The sequence below is a fragment of the Marmota marmota genome, unplaced genomic scaffold (genome assembly GCF_001458135.2).
Source record: "Marmota marmota marmota unplaced genomic scaffold, marMar, whole genome shotgun sequence".
NCBI lineage: Eukaryota > Metazoa > Chordata > Mammalia > Rodentia > Sciuridae > Marmota > Marmota marmota.
The window spans coordinates 60433739-60452008 of NW_026000037.1; the positions used below are offsets into that span (position 1 = coordinate 60433739).

The 18270-nt window shown below is 35.6% G+C and overlaps 1 protein-coding gene across 1 annotated transcript in view; it reads right to left on the reverse strand.

Annotated features, from left to right (window-relative positions):
• Positions 1–1977: 1977 nt before the first annotated feature.
• Positions 1978–18270, reverse strand: part of Cir1 (corepressor interacting with RBPJ, CIR1) — a 40545-nt gene continuing 24252 nt past the window's right edge. The window contains exons 8-10 of the mRNA XM_015479331.2: positions 6185–6291; positions 4934–5019; positions 1978–2972 (exon numbers count right to left, since the gene is read on the reverse strand). Coding sequence (XP_015334817.1) covers positions 2273–2972; positions 4934–5019; positions 6185–6291 — 893 coding nt within the window. The 3' untranslated portion in view covers positions 1978–2272. The remainder of the gene's footprint in view (positions 2973–4933; positions 5020–6184; positions 6292–18270) is intronic.

Consider the following 18270-nt stretch of genomic DNA (forward strand, 5'->3'; position numbering starts at 1 on the left):
TTAGGATGCACAAAGTACACTAGAAAAACCTCTTTAAAGCTGTTTATTATGTGTTATGACTGTGTGAAAATGCTTCCCTTCCATTTTTAAGTTTATGAAGTTAGAATGCTAGCTTATTGGGGTTGTTTAGCACACGCTTGGGTGACCAAGGCCATAAGACAAACAGCAAACTGACATCTTCCATAACTACGTGGGACTTTTTCTCTAAGAAAATTTTTCTCATAAAGAAATAGCACTTCATGGTTTCTCAATCTTAACAATGAAGAATTAAATCAGAGATTTAAAAATAAACAAACAAATCCTTACCCTAAGTACATGTATGAAGACACGAATGGTGTGACTATACTTTGTGTACAACCAGAGACATAAAAAATTGTGCTCCATGTGTGTACTATGAAATGCATTCTGCTGTCATTTGAAGTTAACAAATCGGAATAATTTAAAACACACACACACACACCAAAAAAACAACAACAACAACAAAAAACCTAATAGCTACTTTAAAGTTAAAAGTGGACTACACTTTTGTGAAAGTCAAAGTGAAAAGAAATATGTATTTCTTTAATTCATTCTTAATTACAAGATTCATTTTCAACATTTCTCTTCCTGAGTACTATATTGGTTCAGAAACCATTTTTAAAGCACTAAGTATTGCATAGGTTTTTACATTATGAAAATGATAAGTCTAAGAAGGTATAAGATAAAATAATCACTACAACACCGATGAACTTAAGGTGTAAATTAGCAGTCTATCAATTTTAAATGCACACTTATTAATACATATAATGTGAAGGAATGGGGTCTTTGAGATGAACTGTAAATTATGAAAGAACAGTGAAGGAGGAATTCAGGTTCCTCTCCCCTCCTCTAGTTCTCTTAATCTAAATAACCAAAGTGTTCCTTATACCTTAGTTTCTTTTAAATTGTAGCACACTTGTTTTCTGTGTGTGCAGACAAGAATAAGAGATATGTATCAGACTACTTGGAATGATTTTATTTAACTTTTCTTTCAAATTTACTTTCTTACAGAACCTAAGAAATTGTGACTGCCAACTATCAAAACCATCTAATCAATATTTATTTTGTATTAAATAACAGATGTCTTTAAAAAAGTAGAGCCCTAATAACAAAATATTATGTCCATGATGTGAAATGTTTTTTTTTTAAATTGCATGTTACTTATGATTTGTGCTATTTTTTTCTAAATCTTTCCTTTGAAATATAGGAGAATTTACAGTTAAGTTTAAATATGTCTTATATTCTTATACTCATGAAATGTATTGAAATAGTCCATATTATTTCATTTGGGACATAATCTAAATGCTTGATCTTTTTAAGCAAAATCTGATAATAGTTATATGCCGGTAGTAGAAAGGCCATCTATGGTAGGTAGGATGGTCCTTCACAGATATACATGTCCTAACCCCAGAACCTGTACATATTACGTTACATGGAAAAGGAGGATTAGGATTGCTAATCTATTGATTTTAAAATAGGAGATTATCCTGGATTCTGCAGGTGGGCCCAATGTAATTTCAAGGGTCCTAAAAAAGTAGAAGAATGCCGAATATGGAAGTGTCTACTACTTGACTCCCCTTTGTTAGTTTTGAAAAATGGAGGAAGGGAGCCGGTAAAAAGCTGCAAAGGTGAGCAAACAGAATTTTTTTCCCCTGGAGCCCCCAGAAAGAACACAGTCCTGCCTCTGCCTTGATTTTTATTATGTTGTTCTAAGTTTGAGGTAAAATTCTATGCTACTTCTATGGGAGCATAGAAAGCTAATGGATCATCCAAATGTAAATAGCTTCCTCTGTAGAACAAAACACCTGAAAGGAGTTTAAAAGCCTTAAAGAAATATTAATAAATATCCCTTAATTCACACTAGTGAATTTCAATGATTACACTTTGCTTCAAGCAAATTCAAATCTTAAAAGTAATAACAAATTTGAATTGACCAAAAAGAAAATCAAATTATAACCATTCAATGTACTATCACTCTTTTAATGATGTTTCAGAACAAAGAAAATGTCAGAATTATATGGGGTTTTATCTGGTACAGGGGCACAAGAAACAGTTACCAACAGAAAATATTTCTACATTCTCAAAATACATTACTTACAAATATTTGCAAAATTCATTCTTATGGTTTTATATTTGAAATGACAGTTTACAGAGATGGAAAATTAAAATAGAGCTTTATTTATTACAAAGATAATAGTACGTAATTTAGCCCTTACTAAAAGTGTTTAGTAAGAATGTGAAGATGCTTTTATTACTAGGTAACTGTTACATGTGGTCTCTTTATTCTCTCCCGACTTCTGCTTCTTTCTCTGTGGGTCCCTTTGGTGTGCTTATCTCCGGGATGCTCCCTGTGCATTCTTTCTCCTCTGTATACACTGGTGCCATGGCTCCTGCTGTCATTTCCTCTGCTGCGCTCTTCACTGGGACTCCGCTGTGGCTGCTTCCTTATCTCCCTTTGCTTATAGCTACCAGGACTTCTGCTTCGGCTTCTCCTACTCCTCTCATCCCTGCTACAGCTTCTGCTGATCCCCTCTTTTTTTTCTGATCCTCTTTTCTCTGGGCTGTGGTGGTGGCTTTTGGACCTGTGGCTATCAGGATAGCTCTGTTTGCTATTCTCTCCGGAACTCTCTTTTTTTAAAGACCTATTTTTTTCCTTGACTTTTTCCTTGTTACTATGACTATTAGAAAGTTTTTCATGAAGTTTTCTCTTCTTAGACTTGTCTTCTTCAGAATCACTGTTATTTCCTGAACATTTGTGTTTCTTTCTTTTCTTCTTTTCTTTGTCACTCTCACTACTGCTTTCTGAAGCTGTACTGGAGGAAGAGGAGGAGCAGGAGGAAGAGGAAGAGGAGGAGGATTTGCTTTTATGTTTTTTGTGTTTACTTCTGTTCTTCTGTAACTTTTTCTTTTTTCTATCTTTTTTCTTTTTTTTCTTTTCAAGTCTGTCCAATTTCCTGTAATTGGGGAAAAAATAGTAGCAAACTAAAAAATAGCCACTTCACCAACTATAAAATTGTTAATGGATAATATGCTTTCTTAGAAGCTACTAAAAAATGGTATTCATATATAAACAACTTATTTACTTTTATTAAATGACAAATCATTTTTTCCTTTTAAATTGTTCAAGGCATGTTTACATTATATTTAAGTAAATAAATGTATTAAGTCAATTCTCTGATTGTACTTCATCAATGGAAATGACTATTAAATTCTTACTGGGTTAGAATTTGAAGTTATTTAGTACTCTAAGGGAATGGTAATCCTGATCTAAAGAAAGCCTGTGAGGGATGGGATTGTGGCTCAGTGGCAAAGTGCTGGCCTCGCATGTATGAGGTACTGGGTTTGATCCTCAGCACCACATAAAAATAAATACATAAAGGTATTGTGTCTATCTGCAATTAAAAAAAAAAAGAGAGAAATATCTATATATATCTGAAAGCCTGTGAACGGTGTACACATTAGTTGAACCTATTGGAAACTTTCTGTGTATTATAGTATGAAAATATTAATATTACATTATCAGTATTCAAGAATAAATATTAATATTACATTATCAATATTCAAGAATATATTCTCCAAAAATTCCAAATAAAAATACTTTAAAAATTGATACCCTTAGGGCTGGGGTTGTGGCTCAGTGGTAGAAAGTGTGCCTAGCATGTCTGAGACACTGGGTTTTATTCTCAGCACCACATATAAATAAAATAACATAAAGGTCCATTGACAACTAAAAAAAAAAAAAAGATACCCTTAGCTGTGCATGGTGGTGCATGCCTGTAATCTTAAGCTACTTGGGAAGCTGAGGCAGGAGGATGGCAAGTTCAAGACCAGCCCTAGCAACTTAGGCTCAAAACCCTGTCTCCAAATAATAAACAAAAAGGACTGGGGATGTAATTCAGTGGTAAACCACCCCTGAGTTCCATCACCAGTACCACAAAAATAAATAAAAATTGATGACCTTTCTAGGTTTGTGTAACAAAACAATCACATACGACTTTTCAACAACTGTTCAGTTTTATACATAATTAGAGCAATTCTATCAGGGCATTGAGAATTTCTAAAGACCAATATGCAGTCTCAGAAGAGTAACTTCTTGTTTATATGGTATGTTTGAGTTTCTCTGAGGTAAGTGTCTTCACTGGCTTTTGTCAGCCATTCTTAAAACTCTACTTCCTGAGAACATCATGAGCTCCCTCTATTGGACTCAGCAGACATTTCTTAGATTTATTAATCCAAAGGTAGTCTAATATAAAGTTTACATGTACCTTAAACATTCTTTCAGCATTTCTCAAAAATTTATAAGATGTAGAAAGAAAACAAAGACACATGGGCAAAAACATTTTCTTTCTTCCTTTTTTTGGTACCCGGAATTGAACTCAGGGGCACTCAACCAGTGAGCCACACCCCCAGCCCTATTTTGTATTTTATTTAGAGACAGGGTCTCACTGGGTTGCTTAGCAAGCCTCCTTTTGCTGAGGCTAGCTTTGAACTCGGGATCATCTTGCCTCAGTCTCCTGAGCTGCTGGGATTACAGGCATGTGCCACCACTCCCAGCACCAAAAATATTTTCTAAGAACAAACTGTGCAAAGATACACACAAATCTATTCTGAAAAGTAAAACCTACAAATAAGTCAATTTTCAAATTAAATATACTGAAAAGTGCAATAGTTTGTGGTATTATCCAAGTACACAATCTTATATTATTGAAAAAAAAAAGACAACAGAATTGTATTACTATGGCTGAAGAATAAATCAACATATGCATATTAAATAGCTTCAAGACCTCTTAGTTCTGCTGGGGGTGTAGCTTAGTGGTAGCACACTTGCCTTGTAGTGCATGAGGCCCTGCTTCAGATTTCCAGCACCACAAACATGCACACACAAAATCTATTAAATGTATGCTTTTCTAATTACCTGAGAAGTTTTTCTTTTTGTTTGGTTGTGAGTGACTTTAAGAATTCCACTTCTGGATCCTCTTCACCCTCACTTGCAACATACTCCTGAGTCAACAAAGACATCAAATTGCTAAATTTTCAGACAAGTAGTTATCAGGAAAGAAAACATTCATAGAACAAGAATTTTTTTTTTTAGGGACATACTATAGATGAATATGGTATTTTGGACTAGGAACTGCAAATGGAATTTTTTCTTTTTCTTCTTTTTGGTACCAGGGATTGAACTTAGGGATGCTCAACCACTGAGCCACATCCCCAGCCCTATTTTTTGTATTTTATTTAGAAACAGGGTCTCACTGAGTTGTAAGTGCCTTGCCTTTGCTGAAGCTGGTTTTGAACTCGTGATCCTCCTGTCTCAGCCTTGTGAGCCGTTGACATTACAGATATATCTTACTGTACTCGGCTGCGAATGGAATTTTTAAAATTTCTTTGTAGTCTACCTGTTACAATGGATCATAAGATGTTAATACAACTGCCTTGCTAACATTAGAAAACTTTATCAGGAAGAAAAGAAAAACAATCTTTAGATTTCTTGAATTTCAGCATTTTCCTATTTAAATATTTTATCTTTAAAATAATTTAATGAAATTTAAAAAAACAAGAAGATCATGAAGGGCTGGGAGTGTAGCTCACGGGTAGGGCACTTGTCTAGCATGTAACTAATTACCAACACTGTAAAAAAAAAAAAAGAAAGAAAGAAAAAAAAGATCATGAATCTTATAGGAAGGTCAAAATATCCACAGATATCCATAATTTTAGCCTTTATAATTTTAATTTTATGTTATCGAATACATACTAATACAACCCTTCAAACTCAACTATTTTCTAACTTTAATAAATTAAAAAAGTTTAAAAATATTTTCTATAATTTTTAGGAGTTTGCCTATATATTTCTTACCATTAGTTCAATTTAATGTCATGTCAGGGGTGAGTTGGCAGGAAGGGAAAAACAATCTTAACACTCATTCGGTTATTTTATCCATATAAACACAGAGGAGCCGTTTCATTTATTAAAATATAGGTTTATAAACAATTTCTCATTTAGGTTAAAATAATAAAGAGGCAAAATCAAAATACATTTTAGGAATTTTCTTTGCTCTATGTGACTTTCCTATGGATATATGCATATTGGAAACATTAAGTAGCAATTCACAAGCAATCACATTTAGATTTATAGACATTTTCAGCTTACTGATAAAAAGATCATTACCTGTGATGGATCATTTGCGGTCAAGTTTCTCCCCAGTACATTTCGTTTCAGTGCAAACCCACTGTTTCTCATCTCCGCTATTAGCTCCGAGGGGTGCATCGATGGCCCTGTTCACAAAAATCACAGTTTGAATGTATCATTTATATCTCTCTACCTTTTTCGGACTCCACAGTAGGAATGCAGTTGAAGCTTTGTTAAGTAAAATCACAGCTAAATCAACTCAATAATCTTCTGCTGAGCAAATAATCAGATATGATTTTCTAAAACAGCAGTCTGGAGATTCAGAATAGAAAATAATTGCATTTTTCTTTACGTGCAAGGGGATTCTCTTATGCAACTTTGTCATATTGAAAAAGATATATTTACATGTTGTTTGGTTGGAAGTTTTTAGTATAAGATCAAAACAAAATGACAAACTACAATTAAACTTTTAATAGTTACTCTCTCAGTAAGAATTCACTTAGAAGAGGTATTTTTACAGGTACATACACAATTTATTATCCTACTTTCCAAAAGAAAATTCCTTACCCCTGCTTATCAAACACCAATATTGAATACAGTGCTGTGGGGTTGATATTATCAACAGTCTTGCCCCCATGTCTACTGAGTAACGACTAGGCTCTTTAATCTCACTTATAGAATATGCCCAGATTTTGAAATTTCTAGTTATTAGTTTTGGGTTGATAAAAGCAATTTTAGGATAGGTATAGGTGTGCATATTTTATATTTTTCATAAGCTACTGTTTGCAAAATCCCAAACTGAAAAGTGAGTTTCTTTTTGGTCGTGTGATATGGACTAACAGAATATACATTATAAAAAAAAGTTGAAAGGTCTGTCCTATTCCCTCAAAATAAGGCTATGTAAAGCAGAAGAGATTCTTCACTCTTAATTTTCTTTTTCTTTTAAATATTTTTAGTTGTAGATGGATACAATGCCTTTATTTTACTCATTTATTTTTATGTGGTGCTGAGGATCAAACCCAGTGCCTCACATGTGCTAGGCAAGCCTTCTACCACTGAGCCACAACCCTAGCTCCTTCTTTTCTATATTCCTGTTCCATTTTATTTTCCATGTAGCTAGCAAACTGACAACATTTCATGTTAACTACATCCAAATTTATGTACATTAGCTTAAATGAACTACCCTGGGCCACATGTCTGTAATACAAGGAAGACCAAGACAGTTACTGAAGACAAGGACTTCATAACAGACGGTAGGAGACAGAGAAACATTCAGAAACAGATTCTCTAGTTTGCTGATTAAAAATTTTGTCTATTTTTTCCTTTTCTCTTCTTTATTGGTCTTTTACCACTTATTTATTAATAGGGTAACTATCTGTTACCATGGAAAACAAAAGGCAATCAATCCAAATCTGTTCACTTGTCAATAGCAGCTTTGGTAAAACTGTGTGGAAAAGGGTACTGCTCTCTAGGCTTTACCATTCTAGTCATGTTATCAAGAAAAACTGAATGGCTACTCTAGCTATGAAGGAGAGAATAGGGAGGAAACTGCCTATCATTGACATATGGGGAGAGTTCATATTTAATTCCTATGGATTATTTTAATGACCCTTTAAAAATTACAATATGGTTGCATATATTGACAATAAAAATCAAATTTCAGGGGCTGGGGTTGTAGCTCAGTGGTAGAGTGCTTGCCTACTACATGTGAGACACTGGGTTTGATCCTCAGTACCACATAAAAATAAGTAAATACACTGGGGCATGTAATCCCAGTGGCTCAGGAGGCTGAGACAGGAGGACCACAAGTACAAAGCCAGCCTCAGCCCGTGGTTAAGTGCCGCTGGGTTCAATTCTTGGTACCTCCCCACCACCAAAAAAAAAGTAAATAAAATAAGGGTATTGTGTCCATCTACAACTAAAAATTTAAAAAATTCAAAATTTAAGTATTAGTTACTAGTTGTCTCTAAATGGCATAAAAGTGCTCATACGATTAATGGCTTCACATGAATGAATAACAGCTCCGTGTATTTCAGTGGTAGAATGCTTACCTAGTGTATCTGCAAAGACGTGGATTTGAGCCACAGCACAGCAAAACCCAAAAACCCCAAACCCCGAACCCAAAACAAAATTGGTGGGATTCTCAAATTTCACATGTAGGAACATACTTTTAGAAAGTAGAAAATGTGTCCTCTGAACTGTCAAAAATGCAATTCCCTGTTAACTTTATTAGATGTCATATAAATTCAGAAAGCAAATATGCTAAGAATTAAGATAAAAACCACTCTAGTACAGGGCCAAAGAGCTTGGTCATTAGGATGAGAGGTTACCACTAATTTCATTAGTTTCCATCACAAGATGGATAATTTTAATGTTTTAGAAAGCATGCATTTTTTACAGTACTTCCAACTACTTCAAGAAAATGATCTCTTTCATCAATGTGACAGAGTATACAGATTACACAACAACTATTACTCTTATGGCATTTATATTTCTTAAAACCCCAACCGAACTTTGTGCAGTACAAAAACAGCATACATTACTACTTTGTAAATAGTGTTTAGTGAAGTGCCTGACAAACAGTACTCAATTAATAGTAACATTTCATTTTTACCAGTAGCAATATAATCTGTATGATTATTTTATAACTGTTTATAATTCTTTTTTTTTTTAAATTTTTTATTGTTGGCTGTTCAAAACATTACATAGTTCTTGATATATCATATTTCACACTTTGATTCAAGTGGGTTATGAGCTCCCATTTTTACCCCATATACAGATTGCAGAATTACATCAGTTACACATCCATTGATTTACATATTGCCATACTAGTGTCTGTTGTGTTCTGCTGCCTTTCCTATCCTCTACTATCCCCCCTCCCCTCCACTCCCCTCCCCTCCCCTCTTCTCTCTCTGCCCCCTCTACTGGCATTCATTTGTCCCCCTTGTANCTCCTTATATCAAAGAAGACATTTGGCATTTGTTTTTTAGGGATGGCTAGCTTCACTTAGCATAATCTGCTCTAATGCCATTCCATTTCCCTGTAAATTCTATGATTTTGTCAATTTTTTAATGCAGAGTAATACTCCATTGTGTATAAATGCCACAATTTTTTTTTATCCATTCATCTATTGAAGGGCATCTAGGTTGGTTCCACAGTCTTGCTATTGTGAATTGTGCTGCTATGAACATCGATGTAGCAGTGTCCCTGTAGCATGCTCACTGTTTATAATTCTTAAAAATTGTCCTTAGTAGTAACATTTTTCAAATCTAGTCTTATTCACCTTTATTTTTTGGGTACTGGGGATTTATTTAGTTGCCCTTTTTTTTTTTTTTTTTTTTGTGTGTGTGTGTAGTGCTGGGGATCAAACCCAGTACCTCATGTGTACTAGGCAAGCACTCTTCCACTGAGCCACAACCCCAGCCCAGTATTGGGGATTGAACCCAGTGGTTATTAACCACTGAGACACATTCCTAGCACATTTTACTTTTTATTTTGAGGCAAGATCTTGCTGAGTTGCTTAGGGGTCTCAACCTTGTGATCTACCTGCTTCAGCCTCCGGAGTCACTGGAACTACAGGAGTGCACCACCATACCTGGCTTATTTTTGTACTTAAATCTCCTAGCATCAAAAGTTCTAGGTTTAAATCTCTGTGTTTAGAAGATGTGACAAGTTTAATTAAGATATATTTAGCAAGACATCTTTATACTTTCATGTCACTATGGCAGTGGCTATGTAGAGTTACAATGACAGAAATGACACTAGGCTGAGAACTCAAAATTCATTGATAATACAGATATGCTAATAAAATAGATTATGCAAATGTTCAAATACAAAAAATACTACATTTTAAATGTATGATATCTTAATTTAAATTACAAATGGAGTTGGGTCTCAGGAATATTTAGTTAACTCTTAAATTTACTATGGCAGAATAATTCTAGAGATTTCAGTAAAACGTAGACTTGCGAGGGCTTTCTACATCACTCAGCCACACTGGGTTAGGCCTCTATAGCATAAAAAACAATTTCTGATTTAGAAAGCAAGTCCATTGAAGGAATTACTCTCAATATTAATTTATTCTGCAAACTTTTCTTATTGTAATATGGCAATATTGTAAAGTGTCAAAGTACCAATAGTGCTATGGTGTTCAGTTCTATATACTAATTAGACATGGACTATGTTCTCCCAGGAAAAATACCATGTAATCAGTAACTCAGGAAAGAAAAAATTCTCAGAAGGTAAATTAAGCTTGCACAAATTATGTTTGTAAGGGGCTGAATCTACTCATTAAGGACATTTTTTTTTAAATTTTTTTTTTTTATATTTATTTTTTAGTTTTTGTCAGACATAACATCTTCGTTTGTATGTGGTGTTGAGGATCGAACCCGGGCCGCACACATGCCAGGCGAGTGCGCTACCACTTGAGCCACATCCCCAGCCCAAGGACATTTATTTTAGCCAGGCTCACTAGTACATACCAGTAATCCCAGCTATTTGAGAGGTCAATGCAAGAAGATCACAAGTTTGAGAGCTGTGTGGGCAATTTAGCGAGACCCTGTCTGGGGAGGTGGGGATGTAGCTCAGTGTTAGAGCATGTTTGAGGCCCTTGGCTCAATCCCCCGGGTTCGATCCTCAGCACCACATAAAAATAAAATAAAGATATTGTGTCCACCTAAAGCTAAAAAATAAATATTTAAAAAAATATATAAAACTGAACAAAAGCAATGAGCAATAGAAGGTCAAAAATATTCTGTAGTAAAATAGGTATTTTATCCCAGATAAATATACAAAGCCAAAGGTCTGGCTATGAGGAAAGGCCACAAATCTGACTCCTCCACAATTAGAAGACAGCAGTCCCAGGTGAATGCCACAAATGGCACAAGGGGGAGACTAAGGTGGAAGACAAGACAGACCCTTGTTGTGTTCCGCTTCTAGAGTTAGGTCCATCTACTATTTCCACTGTCAGATGTATCTTCCATTCTGAGTTCATTATTCTTTTTAAATGAAGTATTGTCTAAAAATTTATGGTATAAGAGCGGATGAATTGTAGGTTGAGTAAGGCTTCATTATAAATGCCTTTTTATCCTTCCCCCAAATTTTACATGTTAATTTATAGGGATGTTGTTGTTTGCTAAACTAAACTGCTATTCTGAAAGTGAATACAGTTTTGCTCGCTTTTACTATGGTGATCTATTTTTTTCCCTTTCCAATATATGTGTGTGTTTAGTGGTGTCGGGGATTGATCCCAGGGATTTTGTGTGCTAGGCAAGCAATCTTTTTCTTAACTATATCCCTAGCCCAACTATATCTTTTAAGTTTAATTTTATGGTACAGAATGTTTCAAACCTATGTAACATAGCTTCAAGCATTTACTATTTTACCATTCTTGTTTCATCTATTACATCCAACTTTCTTTTCTGGAAAAGTATTTTAAGCAAAATCTCAGATATCACTTTGGTATGAATCAGTAAGGACAATTTCTTAAAACTGCAATATTTTTATTATACCTATCAATATTGATAATTTAAAAAACCATCTAATATCCAGTTTATATTTAAATTTCTCCAATTGTATCTAGTTTTCTAATCTTACAAAATTTACCCACTCCTTCCCTTCACCCTGCTATTCATTTGTTGAAGAAACCAGGTAATCTGTCCTGTTAAATATCCCACATTATGGAGGGTGATACTGTTGAACATGTTCTTCTAGCTCCTTAATTTTCTGTAAATTGGTAGTTGGATCTACAGGTTTATTACTAGATTATTTTAATATTACCTTTGGAATAATATATAGAAAATCTTCCAAAAAGTTTGTATTCCAGAAAATGATAGCCCCAAAACATATCTCTAATTAAGCAAATCAGGCTAGTAAGACTTCTACTTGGTATGTTCTGTAACCCCTTTTACCATGTATTTACTGCGGCCTTAGTTGAACAGCAGCATAAACTTGAAAATGTGTATTTTAAAATAACACTCCTTGGCTGGTGGTGCTGCATGCCCCATAACTTTAGCTACTCAGGAGGCCCAGGTAGGAAGATCACAAGTTCAAGGCCATCCTGGGCAACCTGGAGACACTGCTGGAGAGACACTGCCTCAAAATAAAAAAATAAAGAGAGCTGAGGATAAAGTTGGGTGGTAGAGTAACCCAGGATTTAATCTCCAAGAATGTATAAGTAAATAAATAAATAAGATCAATAACCCCCCTGCACTGGGGATGCAGCTTAGTGGTAGAGCTTTTGACTGACAATTCTGAAGCCCTGTGTTCGACCCCTAGTAACACTAGAAACAAACAAGCAAGCCAAACCACCACTACCAACAAAACCCCCCAAACACCCAGTGGTTGGTTGGGAGTATACAGCTTAGTGGCAGAGCACCTGCTTAGCATGCACGAGACTGTGGGTTCAATCCCCAGAATGAATACAAATAAGTAAATCATCATATATTATCACAAATAAAAGAAAACATGACTATCATTTCCATGAAAGCATAATCTTCTGTCCTTTTTTCTTTCCTAAGGTTAAACTGACTATGACACTTAGAAACACTATTTATAGTACATTATTAAGAGGGAGATCTAGGTCTTGTGGGAATTATTGAGAATTACCTCATACTTATATTACTGTAACCATTTTGCTTTTAAGAAAGCTTATAGAAAGTTGTCTTTTTAAAAAGACTAAAAAAGGGGCACAGTAGGAACATGCAGCATAATTCCCAGGGAAAAAAGTGAACAAAGCTATTAATAAAGTGTGTGGGTGATTTTTATTTATATAGATGAGAATGTTTTATGTATGATTTTCTAAAGGTTATGCAAGAACCAATTGTACTGAATTGTAATAAAACTGCTCCATACTGGGAATTTTCCTGACACACTGCCAGTTCATCTTTGAGGAGGCTGGAAACAATAGGATTTCTTATTGCCCTCATCCCAAGTTCATACTGAAGATAGCTAACTGATCTCTATTAAAACACACAATATAAAGGAAAATTAAACATTTCATTTTAGTCCATGTGTCTAAAAAATATACAAAGGCAAAAAAATATCAAACTGTCCTTATTATATGCTAGTAAAAATTACTATTTATTAAAATCAACCTTGATTTACAGAATCAGTATGAAGATATTTGACACATATTTGATTATATCTTTATAACTTGTTTTCAACTTAATTTATATGCAAATATTACAGTGGTGATACAACCAGCAATAATAAAGTTAATCATGGTGGCGCAGGCCTGTAATCCCAATGAGTCAGGAAGTTAAGGCAGGAAGATCACAAGTTCGAGGTAAGCATCAGCAACTTAGTTAGCAAGGCCCTAAGCAACACAGTGAAACCCTGTCTCAAAATAAAAAGGGCTGGATATGTAGCTCAGTGGTAAAGTGCCCCTGGGTTAAATCCCTAGCGCCAAAACAAAAAACCAAAAACTAAACCAAACAAAAAACCAGGTATGACTAATAGATGGGATTAGAAATTCATGATTAGAGGAGGCAGACCAGAAAGGGACAGATAGGAATTTTCTAGGGTGATGGTAATGCTCCTTATCTTGTCAGGTATGTTTGTTACCAGGTGTGTACATTTGCCAAACTTAAACCCTATACTTAAGACTAGTGTATTTTATTAAAAAAAAAAAAAAAGTTACATCTTTTCAGTCACTAGTAATTACTGAGTGACTATGATACTATAGACTCTCGCTATACCCATATATATTTTGTATGTATATAACTGAGGAGAGCCCTGTATAGGGAATTTGAACTTATGTATCCCTAGTATATAACACAGAAAATTCTTTTTTAAAATTTGTGTGTGTTAGTGAGGGCTTGTTATTTCATCTTACTAGAACTTCTCAAGAACTTGGATTTTACCTTTAAACTTATAATATTTTGGGGAAAATTAGTTGGTAAGTAAAACACATTATAATTTCTATTATAAAATATAATCAGAGGAAGCCAGCACATGCCTATAATCCCAGTGGCTAGGGAGGCTGAGACAGGAGGATTGAGAGTTCAAAGCCAGCCTCAGCAAAAGGGAGGTACTAAGCAACTCAGTGTGACTTTGGCTCTAAATAAAATACAAAAATGGGCTGTGGATTTGGCTCAGTGGTCGAGTGTCCCTGAGTTCAATCCCTGGTACCCCTCATATATACTCATATATGTATATATATAATTAAGAGGAGATGATCAACAATGATGTTTATTAGCAAAGCCTTTCTATTCACTAACTATACTATTATTTACTAAGTATGTACATTGTTTAAGGCAATGGGGATACAAAAATAAATAAGGCCCTATCTCAGAAAAACTTAAGATTTTTCAGGAATAAAATAGAATTTGAATTAGATTTTCAAATTCTCATAGAATTTAGAAAAGGTAAAAAGCAAAGCATTTGGAACATGATGAAGGTTAATATTAAGTTTATTATGTTTGATTTGGGTAGAAGAATTAGTTTTACTAGGTGTACTGAATTCCATTCATTCTCCTTTTCCTTCCTGGGTAATCTCAAACTAATTTCTATTACTTGAGGCTGGCAGACCTTGAAAGGATGCAATGATGTTAATACGAAGAGATATGTAAGAGAGAATTATGATTGTTATCTGAGAATCATAATACCCCTTTGAGAATGTGGGAGTTGTAGCCTCTTCTAGTCCCACACATGCCTTTAACACAGAACAGAGTCATTTAGAACAGGACTGTAATTAATTTGTTCACATCAGTAGAATTTCAAGGAACAGACACTTTAACAAATTTAATCACTAATTTATAATAATATATATAAATAGTCTGAAATAACTTAACCACTGGTGTCACTTAAAATTTAAAGTACTAGTAAAGAGTATCATTTTGACTTCTGCCACAATATGACTTGACAAGTTTTACTAGATAAACTTCTCTCTCTTTTTATTTGGTACCAGGGATTGAACCCAGGGGCGATTAACCACTGAGCCACACCCTAGCCTTTTTAAATATTTTGAAACAGGGTCTTGGTAAGTTGCTGAGGGCCTTGCCAAGTTGCTGAGGCTGGCTTTGAACTTACAATCCTCCTTCTTCAGCCTCCTGAGCCACTGGGATTATAGGTGTGCACCACTGTGCCCAGCCTAGATAATCTCTTTAATAGGTCCACATTTTTTTTCAACTACTACCTAGCTTGCATAAAATATTTAACAACATAAAATCATCTACATATAGAGGAAAAAAGTAAATCAACCACAATCAAGTATAAGCACTTGTGATCAACTATCTTATAAAGGAGAGAATTGGTGCTTAACTTCTTTATTTTTAAGTCAATTTTTTGGTAGTTGTAATATCTGCCTGTTATGGTCTGAATATAATTTGACCCCACCAAAACACATGTTGAGCCTTGGTTCCCAGTGTCATGGTACTGAGAGGTAGTGGGACCTTTAAGAAGTGTTTAGTCCCTGAGGGATCAACGCTCATAAAGGGATTAATGCTATCTAGTGTGAGGAAGGAAGGGAAGGAAGGAGGGACAGAAGGAGGGAGCTCTCACTCTCTCTCATAGGACAGGATTAATAACCTCTGTAGAGGATTATTATAAAGTATGCCCACATGTTCTTCCGCTTCCCAAGCTGAAACAGCATGAGGCCCTTACTAGGAGCCAAGCAGAAGCCAGTGCCAACTTCCCAGCCTCTAGAATCATGGGCCATAATAAATCTCTATTCTTTATAAATCACCCAGTCTGCTGGGCATGGTGGCACACGCCTATAATCCCAGCAGCTCAGGAGGCTAAGGCAGGAGGACTAGGAGTCCAAAGCCAGCCTCAGCAACTTGGCAAGGCCCTAAGCAACTTAATGGGACCCTGTCTCTAAACAAAGTCTAAAACAGGGCTGGGGATGGATGTGGCTCAGTGGTTAAGTGTCCCTGGGTTCAATCCCCATTACACATCAATCAATCACATATTCTCAGGTATTTTGTTGGAGCAACAGAAAATGGACTAAGATACTGCCTCGCTTTAATGAGATTTTGGTAACAAATGTTTTTTATGGAGAAGGATTATGTTGGAAGACTGAAAAATGTCTGCCAAGGATTGCAGGGCCGGGGCTGGGGATGTGGCTCAAGCGGTAGCGCACTAGCCTGGCATGCATAGGGCGCTGGGTTCGATCCTCAGCACCACATTAAAAAAAAATATGTTGTGTCTACCGAAAACTAAAAAATAAATATTAAAAAATTCTTTCTCTCTCTAAAAAAGAAAAAGAGATGCAGGGCTATCTTCATAGATATGCTGGTAGGACTGAACCTCTTCAAGGAGCTGTATATAAGAACTCCATAACAGATTCAATATAACAGATTCTGGGGGTGCCAGAAGGGCTAAGTTTATCATTTACCTTTCTACAGACAGTCCCTCCAGCATGCTCCTAAGTGTCTTCTTAGCAAAGCTTATGATAAGACAATTATTAAATTTCTCAAACATGTTCCCAAGCAATAAAAAATGCCTTCAAACATGAAAGGCTGATGATAAGACTGAGGAGCAGCACATGGAAGTTTCTGTTGTAGAAAAACTTTTATCAGTACTATGGCTTCATAGAACACTGTTCAAGAAAAATCAAGAAGGAAATTTAGGCAAGGAAAAGAGCACTGTACACGAATCTTTGTGCAAATGTACAATAAGGCTTTCCTTAGGGCTGGGGATACTAGCATCCTTGAGACCCTGGGTTCAATCCCCAGCATTGCAGAGAAGAAAAAAAGGCATTTCTTACTTTGAACATTTATTCATTTTTTGGATTGTTCCGGAATGCTAAAAGCTACGTATAAATGAGATTAGGTAGAGATATTAAAACATTAAGTACCTATTATCATCTTAGCTGTTTGTGGGATGTCTGGAACTCAAGACTTGGGCAATATAAAGAAAATGCAATTTTGTCTAATATATCTAGTAATACTGTTTTAAATTTGCTTTTATATAAAAAGCTTGAAAGTCCTCCTATTTTCACATGAAGAAAAAAGCTAAAAAACATGAAAATCGACCAACTTAGATCTTTAGAAAACTGAGGATGTAGGGCAAAATGACATCTGAAAACTGGAGACAGGTGACATACAGAATTTATAGCTTGTTGGTATCAGAAACCATTGCTGAGAGAAGAGAAAGCAACTGGTAGGAATATTTAAGGTACTGCCTGATTGTTGGAGTCTTGAGGGACTAACTTGAGAGAGAAAAACTCTTGAGGGCCAGGCTTAGAAGGGTCCCACACTTTGATGAATCTTGTTTCTAGGAGTCTTATCTGGTTCTCACTGTGAAGACCAAAGAATAATCCCCTTGTCCTTTCCTTGTATCAATGGGAAGGGGAAAGTAAACATTTTGAAATATGCTCAGTACACTTTTTTGTCTTTAACAAATGCTTACTCTTTAGGGAAACTCTCTTGCCAAAGGTATTTTGTCAAATACCTACATGGGGTAAAAAATCTGAGAAGTGTAGGGGAAATGCTGAGAAGCATTTGTGAAGGTTACAACCAGGAGGGGCATAGGCTAACTAAAAGACTAATACCTAATCACATGACTATAGAATGCTTCACCTTCTCCCACATCTTACTACCACCTTAAAGGTATTATAAATGAAAGAAATGAAGTGCTCAGACTCGACTCTTTTTTTTTTTTTTTTTTAAAGAGAGAGGGAGAGAGAGGGAGAGAGAGAGGGAGAATTTTAATATTTTTTAGTTTTCAGCGGACACAACATCTTTTTATTTGTATGTGGTGCTGAGGATAGAACCCGGGCCACACGCATGCTAGGTGAGCGCGCTACCGCTTGAGCCACATCCCCGGCCCTCAGACTCTTAATGTTAAAGAAGGAATCTCTTGGGAAATCAAAAAATAAGGAGACACTAGAGGAATTTTAGCCTCAAACATCTATAGCTACAACAAACAGTCCATACTGCCTAACTCCAAGGCAGATAAATATAAAACCTCTCAGTAAAGACTTATTTACATAAGTTCCATTTATCTGATACACTATGTCTGGCTTTCAACAAAAAATTTGAAGGCATGTGGTGGGGTGGGTGGGGACGGAGGAGGAGGGGAGAGGGAAAGAGGGAGGGAGAGAGGGAAGGAGAGGGAGGGAGGGAGGGAGGGAGGGAGGGAGAGAGAGAGAGAGAGAGAGAGAGAGAGAGAGAGAGAGAGAA